The 9,702-nt window shown below is 43.3% G+C and overlaps 2 protein-coding genes across 3 annotated transcripts in view; both read right to left on the reverse strand.

Moving 5' to 3' along the window:
• Positions 1-4,481, reverse strand: part of Chro (chromator) — a gene marked incomplete in the record, with an annotated part of 5,126 nt that extends 645 nt beyond the window's left edge. The window contains 4 exon segments of the mRNA XM_011310649.1: positions 1-521; positions 630-3,842; positions 3,986-4,077; positions 4,236-4,481. Coding sequence (XP_011308951.1) covers positions 424-521; positions 630-3,842; positions 3,986-4,040 — 3,366 coding nt within the window.
• A 516-nt stretch (positions 4,482-4,997) lies between these two features.
• IP3K1 (inositol-trisphosphate 3-kinase-like protein) overlaps positions 4,998-9,702 on the reverse strand; it is a 6,925-nt gene continuing 2,220 nt past the window's right edge. The window contains exons 1-4 of one of the 2 annotated variants that reach the window (XM_011310651.1): positions 7,832-8,354; positions 6,560-6,826; positions 5,781-6,461; positions 4,998-5,508 (exon numbers count right to left, since the gene is read on the reverse strand). In XM_011310651.1, coding sequence (XP_011308953.1) covers positions 5,302-5,508; positions 5,781-6,461; positions 6,560-6,826; positions 7,832-7,942 — 1,266 coding nt within the window. In that variant the 5' untranslated portion in view covers positions 7,943-8,354 and the 3' untranslated portion in view covers positions 4,998-5,301. Of the gene's footprint in view, positions 5,509-5,780; positions 6,462-6,559; positions 6,827-7,831; positions 8,355-9,702 lie in introns of those variants that run through there. The other variant, XM_011310652.1, reaches the window with a different exon arrangement.

The following is a 9,702-nucleotide window of genomic DNA, read 5'->3' on the forward strand; positions in this document are numbered from 1 at the left end:
TAAATACCACTTCCCTCATTCTCAGTGATGAATTCTATATTTAAATGTTGATAAAGACTATTCAGTAAAAATTAAAACGCAAGAAATAATAGTTTTATCTTATACACTGAAACATAAACGTCTAGAGTACGTTTTTCAATCTATTCCCTAGATTAATTATTTATCATCATTAATTCTGTGGGGGATTTATTCAGATGTCTGTTCACCCTCGTCAATTGATCAGGTGTTGGTGGGTTTTTTTTTTTAATTTTTGTACCTGCACAGTCTCGATGAAGATACCCTGGAGCTGAAGCTTCACCAGGGCCTCTGTCTTCCTCGGGCCACGAGGTTCAAACATTCTTACATATATACATCAACAACATTTCTTGTTTCTTCATTATTCTCGAGGTTTGGGAGTTACACATCGATCTGACACTATTCCACTCATTTATCCAACTCCAGGGCTGCGTACTGCTCCTCGTCGACTTCTGTCATCATCAGGTTGCCATCAGGAAGCAGAAGGACGACTCGTCTCGTGCCTCCTGAAATAAAAAATCATAAATATCATACATAAACGACAAAACATTGAATTTTCACTGCCTAATCACTCCCTCAGCGCTTGTTTTGTGAAATAAAAGAACCGGACGAACCTGGGGTAGGATCATCAGCCTGCACGACCTGAGCAACGACCTGTGCCTGTCCATCAGGATCTTCCTGACTCTGTGTAGCATTTCCCTCCATGATGCTCATCACCATCTGATTATCTCCAGTATTTTCCTCTCCCTCCTTGACGTAAAATTGGGGTGTCAAATTAACCTGATCAGGAATGAGCTGAGCAACAGCCTCAGCGACAGCATGATCGAGTGTCAAAACGGATCCATCCTCTCCCTGCTGATCAGTGGTGACATAAACGCACTGCTGCTCACCATCAGCAGCACGAGTAACGAGCAACGTCTGTCCATCCTCAGCATGTCCAGCAACTTGATAAACAACACCATCCTCACCAGTGATAGTAACAAGATTCCCCTGATCCTCGACCCTCCTCTCCTCGTCCTTGACATCAGGTGTTATTTCACCAGGTGCCGAAGAGACAACAGAAGTCGTTGGTACATTAGGATCAGCCTGTCCCATCACTTGTCCACCAGCCGATGTTGTAACAGTCGAGACATTAGTACTGACAGCAGTCGTGACAGTGTCATCAAGACACGGCAGATCATTGCCGCCAGATACCCCAGCTAGACTGATCCCAGGCTCACCCTGGACAATAGTCCCAGTGGTGCCTCCAGGGCTCATCTCAACCCTCATCACACCACCAGCTTCACTGAGTGACTCCAGCGTGGGTAAAATCAATTCAGTCGTCGTTGGTGTACCAGCAACACCAACAGCCGAATCACCAGGTAAATTACCAGCTGCTGTAACCGGTGTAACAACAGCCTGAAGTCCAGCAGCTGTTGTTAAACTGACAGGCTCAGGCTCAGGCCCATCACCAGTCTCCATAGGCTCACCATCGGGCCCAATAATTCTACCAGTAAGTGGACAGAGTGTGAATGGTCTTGGGCTTTCAGGTCCCACTTGATGTCCACCAGCATCAGCCTCAGGTGCTGGTGCCTCGTGCTCCTCACTGCTGTCCTCCGATCCCACCTCCTGGAACTCCATGTGCAATCCATCACTCTCGACGATTTTAGTCTCCTTGGGTTTAATAGTCGTCTGAACAGCTGGTGGTTTACCCCTGCCCTTTGGAATTTGTTTACTCTGTGACGCCACAACAGTGCGAACTGGTGATTTTGTCGTACCAACGACACCAGCAGCTTCCTGAGCTTTTCGTTTAGCCATGAATAGCTTTTGCTGGGGTGAGAGAAGACTCTGGGGCTTGGCAACTGGTTTCGGTGATACCTTCGGTGACACCGATGGCAGAGTCTTCACCACCGGACCAGATTGCGTCATAACCGTGTATTTTGCTCGGATCTGGGGGCTCTGGGGTGACGATGACGTGGTAATTATTCGTTTGGTGATGGTCTGACGTGGCTGGGGTTGAGGTGAAGCCTTGGGTGCAGGTGCCCTGACTGGCGTCCTCACCTGAGTGACACCGAGAACACTGGTGGGCGTTGCCTGTCGAATCGTCGGCCTCGGGAGGAGAGGACGTGAGTCCTGCGTCTTCTGCACTTGATTCACCAGATGAGGACGCACTGGTGGTGTCGCTGTTATCCTCGGCTGCTGGACAGTTGTCACCAGATGAATTGGCTGGATTTGCGTGGGATCTGGCTTCGGCTGGATTTTCACAGGCTCAATCTTGGCTGACACTGGAGTCCTGGGTTTCGGTGTCACTGCCTTCGATATGACTTTCATCTGTGTAACAACCTGACTACCATCAGCCTTAGACACAACCTTAACAGGTGTTATTGAATTAGCCTGAGCAGCTGATAGCACCTGCTTCCTGACAACAGTCCCACCCTCTCGATTCTGCACCATGAGGACACCCTGACCCCCAGGTGCACCCTTAACCGATATCTTACCACTGGGTGATGAGTCCAATTTAATAATTCCCTCCTTCCTGGACAATACGTAAACCCCAGAGGACAAATCTCCCATCTGCTTGGGATCAACCTTGACGACACCCTTGGCATTTGCCACGAGGACTGGTGTCTGGGCTGTCACCTCAGATGCAACAGTTTTATTCGAGCCATTTGACTGTGCATTCGCCCTGTTGAATGCCCTCTGTATCACATCACTCCTCCCCATGAGTCTTTCCTCCTCAGACTCACCAGTCCAATCCTCATCACTCCCAGTGTCACCCTTCGCCCTCTTCGGTGCTGTTGCATCCTCAGAGTCGGAATCCGTCGACTCCATTCTCCTTTTACCAAGTATATCACTCTCCTCATCCTTCATTGTGCCACACCACTGCTTCACCTGATCCATTGCCTTGGATTTGCTGGATCGCATTGGCCTGACTGTTTGGGCTGCTGTACTGGGCCCAGGTTTACTCACCTCCTGTTTTATCAGTGTCTTCTGAATTACTGGCCTGCTGACGACTTTAGTGACACCCTGGTGCTGCTGTTGCTGCTGCAGCTGCAGCTGCTGCTGGGCCTTGAGCTCCTTCAGCTCCTTCTGCTTCGCAAGATTTCTCTCGAATTCCTCCAGGAGGTACTTACACGTGTTCACTACCTCTGCTGATTCCCAGGAGTTGTGCTCTGTGCTGTAGCCCTCCCACTTGAGTAAAAATTCCGCGCACTTCTTCTTCGTGTTGAATCGCTTCGCCATTATCTTCTCGACTGAGAATTCCTCCTGATTCTCCTCCTCCTCTTCACCAGGACTCTTCCCTGGCTTCGTCTTGGGTTTGACGAAGGTCTTGGGGCGTTGCGATGGCTTCTTCGGGTCCTGGATTACCTGGGGCTGCGCGTCGGGCTTTGACTCCACCTTTGGTGATTTCTTCGCGTCGTTGTCCTCTGGTTGACCATTTCTGATGACTTTTCTCACGACAACTGTGGATTTTACACCCTCAGCACCCTGACGTGGTGCCTCCTGCATCTTTGCGTTACTGATTCTCGTGAAATTCTGAATTGTCTTGCCCGCTGTCACCCATGACTCACGAATGTTCGCTTCCATTTTGCACCACTTCTGGTACAACTTCCACGAGTTGGCGGAGTCTCTGTCCTGTCCCTCCTGCTGGATCTGCGAGTCCTTCCACAAAAGGAATGCCCACACCTGTGCCTTCTGCTCGTTATTACCATTATCACGGAAGTGCGAGGTCTTTGAACAAGCACCCTCTTTTGACCTGTGCTCCTGGAACTCCTCGATGAAGTGGAACACAGAGTGACACTGGCCACACACCAGCACGTCCAGGCGACCCATCTCTTCCTGAGCAGCTGCAATATTTTTATTATCATTAAAAATTCCCCAGGAAATCCTGAGACTTCATCGAGTAATTGTTTTGAAAGACAGTAGGAGTTCTCTCCTCCAGACAATTAACCAGAGAATGTCTCGAGCTGGGGAATCATTGAGTTCGTACCTTTGATCACACTAGGATTGTTGTTGATGACCACGGGGCCATCGTCGCCCTCCATCTTGACCAGTTCCTCTCAGAGTGCCTCCTGATGATTCCTGCAACCAATGAAATGGAGATAGACACATGAGCACCTGAATCAGGTCTATTTAATCCCCCCAAAAAAGCACCAGGTGAACCCTTGAACTCCCCGAGGGCATACCCCAGAAAATACACCAACAACAATGATAAACAATGAAACACCGTGAGAACCTACAACAATGCAGACAGTTCTATTCAAAATCCCTGGAGACGTGGTTTAAGGTTTGAAAAGGGTTAGTAAACTGGCCGGGGCCTGGTGTCACAGATGGAACGACTGATTATCCCCTGGAAATGCATCACCACACAAACAGTCTCCACCAACAATACGGATTAATCAACAATGGGACTAATTAACAAATGCCAGGTAAGACCGCAAAAAAAGCCGCGGATGCCTCGCACTCAATCCAAGATGGCACTCAATTCCCACCTCTTCTTTTTTTATTCCTCTGGCAAATTGTCGAGACCCAAACGCAACCCCAGGGGCTACGTCGGCTTCACTTCCGCTTTCTCCACGAGTTTTCACTGATTTTTTTTTTTTTCAATTTCTTTTTTCACTAGGGGATGAACACCTGGGAGGGGGGAGAGGTTTTTTTTTTGAAGGGATTTTGGATCTTTTTTCGAATGATTTTTTTGGGAGCTTTTGGAGACTCTGGGGAAATGTGGCGTGTGGATTTTTTCCCGGGTCGGGTTCCGGTGTGAATTTTACATGCCAGGGACGCAGGCGGACACGACGCCGCGGCGTCGGCGCGATCGTGGCGACGTCGTGGCGCGAAGGCGAATGGATTTTTTGATTGTTCAAGGTTTTGGCGGGAAAATTGGGGACAGGCGAGGGTTTTTTTTTTGGAGGGGAGGACAGAGAGAAATTTGGAAAGTGAATAATTCCACAATAAATCGAGTAAAAAAATTATTTCCAATTGAACAACACAATAATCTCCCATTAATTTATAAATATCCTCTGGGTTATTAAATAAATAAACCTCCCGATGCATGTGTTATAAAAATTCATAATACTTTTTATCACTAGGCAGCCTTTGTACAAGTCTTATGCTAAAATAATCCATAAAAAAGCAGTAGAATTTTTGGCATCTATCAAGATCAAATAAAATTATCGTAGAAAAATTCAATCTACAAAGAACAATAATTTCTTGTACGTAATTCATTGACTAATAATTATTAACAATTTTCCTCATTGAATTCGGTGGACTCGATGACTCAGGAATTGTTCCGGCAGAAGTGATTAATCATCCGTCACTTGACTCGATCTCTTCGATCGTCAGGATGAGATTGTCAAGACCCAGAAGAAATCCCTCCTCGTGATTTCCCTGTTGCCAGGGTATCCTGTGATTCAGTCGTTTACCCTCAGGCACTTGGTAAGTCTTGGCAAAATCAATCAGCCAGACACCGACATTTTTATCGTCATAGATCATGAAAATACTGCTGCCAATTACCTGCAATGTCACAACAATTGTTAAACAATCATAAACCAGAGGATTTCCCTAATGAGTGCTGTTACTGCACCTTGAGAATTAACAATTTGCACTGAATGGATTCATTTTCATTTTAGCGATAAACTTTTAACGATGAACAAATGGTTATTGCATTTTTCAAGTGATAACGAATTCATTTTAATAACTAATGATTTTCCGATAAATTGATTAATTATTCATTCGTGTATTCAATTTTTCATAATTTCTCTAGATTTTTCCAGGGAATTATTTACCTCGTGGGTCTGGAAGTACGTGGATGCCTCGAGTCTAGCCCTGAGATCCCTGAGTTTTTCCAGGAGCATCTCGCAGACGTGCCGCCTGTCCCCGAGGAAGAGCCTCATGGTCTCGAAGACGGCAGTATGCGTCTTGACAGTCTTGAGATTGGTGATTGGTGGTCCCCCAGGAAGTTTCATGGCCTCGATTCTGAATCCATGACTGCAGGTCGAGCTCTGCTGCTCCCTGAATTGCATATACCTGAGCTTGGTGACGGATTTATTCCTGTGCTCGTCGCAAGTCGGTGCACTGGGATCCACCGATATCATTTTCTCGTAGAGGTCAGACCTCTCCGTCGTCTTCGACACCTCCGACTCGAGGAATGTTCTCGTCCCCAGCTTAATATCCATCACATGGGGATCGTTGAAGCCGAAGAGGAGATCCTGGAGTTCAATGAAGGTATCACCCTTGTAGTCGACCTCGCGGTAGTACCTGGGGACGTAACTACTCATCTGGGAGTCCTTGGAAAGGGTCTCATAAACCGTTCGCTCGGTATTTTCTGCACCTCCTGTCCGTCGTTTCCAGACAGTCCCTGGGCCAGCTGGAGCAAAACCGTCTGGATGACCTGAGAGCTGGAACCACGACTTCAGGCGGTTCTTCAGGAGGATATCGCTGGCTGGAGCCGTCAGATCTAATGCATTCTGAAAGAATTTCCAGAATTGTCAGTGGTCTTTTGATTTTTATCCTCGAATCCAGGAGGTGGAAAGGAGACCTTCAACGGGAATAAATTAACACTTACGAGTGCAAGAAATTTCAACGACAAATCCTCCTCAGGCATTGTCGTGTCCGAGAGAACGACTGGAAACAGTTCCATCTTGGCACGTGAATTAGCGAGTTGATTAGATGAACTTGGTGTTGCATTACCGATGATTGTGCACTCGTTTTTCCTCCACTGACGAAATCCACTGATGCAATTACCACCAGCATCCCTAGTTTCTTTTCTCTCCTGACGATTCGGTGATGGATCATTCTGCTTCACCCTTTGCCCTCGATGGCTCTTATTCAGCTGAAACGTAATTTAAAATTCATTTTCACCCCCAAAAAATCCCCAGGATAAATAACCAAATCCAATCTCGATCGATCGTTTATTCTTGGATTGTCCTCTGCTTCCTCATCCCATCGATAATCGAGGGGCAAAGATTAATCATCGCGTCAGGATGCGGAGAAAATGATGAAATTCAATTCCGACCCCAAAACTCGTTTTGCAATAATAAACACGCGTTGGCAGACGCTGTCTGATAATTCTGATTTCATTTACGTCAGTCCGATTAATCTCAAATCCGCGGGTGTCTTCTTTATTTATTTTTTTCTCTAGATATCTGGAGCAATTTTAGACGTGGATAAGGCTGTCTGGTTTTTATTTCTGGTCGAACGATTACTCCGGGGCTTTCAAGATTTTTAATTAGGATTTGCGTGAATTTTTCCATAAAATGTTTTGTTTATAAAATTTCATAATTGTTACAGGAAAATTAAAATGTTTGCGACAATTAATTCCGACGGATCAACAATTAATTGTCGCCCACGTACTGACACACATACAAGGGGATCAACCTACATTGCACCAGGGGACCGTTAACATTCTCCAGGAGAACCTGACCCGATTGACTGGACAATAAAATAAAAGGTATACCTCCGAATAAAAAATCTACTAACAATTTATTATTATGGAATATCTAAAATAGTTGGCCACACGTATTTTGTGATACTGATTTTTATATAAATAAATATAAATATGTAAATTCTTTATTTTTCCAGTGCCAATGCAATCCATGAATAATCGAATAGAAAATATTTCCACAAAAATCGATATTCCTCCGAGTATCGATCGACTCAACAAAACGCAAGTCCTAATAAAATTATTTATATTTAATAATATTAAATAATCAATACTGGACTCCAGCAGTCTTGAAGGTAAAATGAAAGATCTACCGAAGATGATGGAGGGGTTGATGAATTTTTTGTAAGGGAGATGAGTAAAATATTGTGTAAATATCGAAATGGCAAGCCCTACCTTAAAATTATTCTGGAATAATTTTTCATATTGGTCCACGGCCCTCAAACACAGTCTAGTGGTAAAAGCTTCGATCCTCGGAGGCATCGGCGCATGACAGACACTCGACATTATCCACTTATGATTTAAAATCACCACGTTATGATAATTTCTCCAGGTTAATGACCCCTGATTTCACCAGAACCGATCACCACAACTGATATCACAGAGGATTATTCCAGTGTGGATAACCACAGGCAACTGAATTCAAAAGAGTCTACCAACGTCATTTTATCGCCTGCAAACACCGACTCTCCCACTTATTCCACTCGTGGAAATGAGCACGCGTGTAAATTTTTATTTATAATTATTAATTTTATTAATTAATAACAGAAATCAAGAGAAAAATTCCAAAAACTTTTGGTAATCCTGACTAAATATAGCTATCGCATTTAATCTCCTGAAATAATCCTGCCGACAATAACAATTTTTTATAACAATATAATAATTAATAATTATTATTCCTGAAATTGCCCCAGATTTTTTATCCACAATTTTTTGTCAATTATGGGAATTAAGAGAAAAATTCTGGGAAAATTAACTGACCTATGAAATAATTAAATCATCATTAACCATAATTATAATAATGATTATTAATTATTAATTAAAGCCATTGCCACTGGGTAATGCCGGATTAATTGAAAAAAAAAGGAAAAAAAAGGGAAAATGAAATAAAAAATTGAAAAGAAATTTTTATTATTGTTGCATGAATTATTAAAAAAATCGTACTACTAGGTGGATTGATTAGTGAATTAGCGAATTAAAAAATAAAAGGAAGGATTAATTATTGTTTTAAAAAATGAGTGGCTCGCTGGTATTTTTATCAGTGCACAAATGTACAGCTCTCAATTAGACCGAATTGATAAGCGATATTTTCACTGGATCCCCTCATTACTGGGATTGATGTTTCGATTGAATTCGTTTTGGCGATTGCCCTATCGTTTATCTCGATTGTCGTAACATCCGTTTGACGTACGTGCACTGATAACGAAGCGAATCGCGCCTTCCTGTCGCTATAAATAACAGAAAATTGCTAAAGTAAATGCGTCGAGACTCCATAATTCACTCGAAATGTTTAGTAAACAAATGGTGGATATCGCGGATTCGATCTGCCAGTGATAAGATTTCGAATTTATCAGGAAATCCTTGGAATTCCGGAATCCTCAAAATTTTTCCTTTTCACAACCCAAAGTTTTTCACGAATATCTCAAAAACCACGAGGCGCACCTGATTTTCCCTAATCACCTTTTTTGCAGCTCTCAATTTTCCCCACAAAAAAGGATCCGATGAAAATTCCGGTATCTCCCGTCATTCCGGAGATATGAATTTTTTTTCAGTTCCATTTTTTCCCTCGATAAAAATCATTACTGTTAACGAATGATATTTAATAATTTTAATGAACCAGTTAATGATCAGGTGATAAATTAATTATCAGATGGTGATTAATTTATCACCTGATCAAATTTCGATATAGAATTAATAAAGTTAATTAACCTAGTAGTCACGTGTACCAATTGTGTCGAAATTACGGAATGACGTAGTCGATGCACGTTCTCAATTAAAATTAATCAAGACACAACAACAATTTTAATTTTTCAGTCTGACAGCCCCGAATGTTATCGCGGCATAACGTCAATACCAGATAAATGCACGTACAGAGGATTAAATTAATGTACATACAACGAAGAGAAAACAATATTTAGTGACGCGTTTTACTGCTTTGTCATGTGCTCCGACTTTGGTAACTCCAAGTTAATTATAGATTCGGCTAATTCGATTACCACTCCAAATAATTTATTTAGAACTGAAGAAACTTAATTGTCTTAATTAAT

The sequence above is a fragment of the Fopius arisanus genome, unplaced genomic scaffold (genome assembly GCF_000806365.1).
Source record: "Fopius arisanus strain USDA-PBARC FA_bdor unplaced genomic scaffold, ASM80636v1 scaffold00077, whole genome shotgun sequence".
Classification (NCBI taxonomy): Eukaryota; Metazoa; Arthropoda; class Insecta; order Hymenoptera; family Braconidae; genus Fopius; species Fopius arisanus.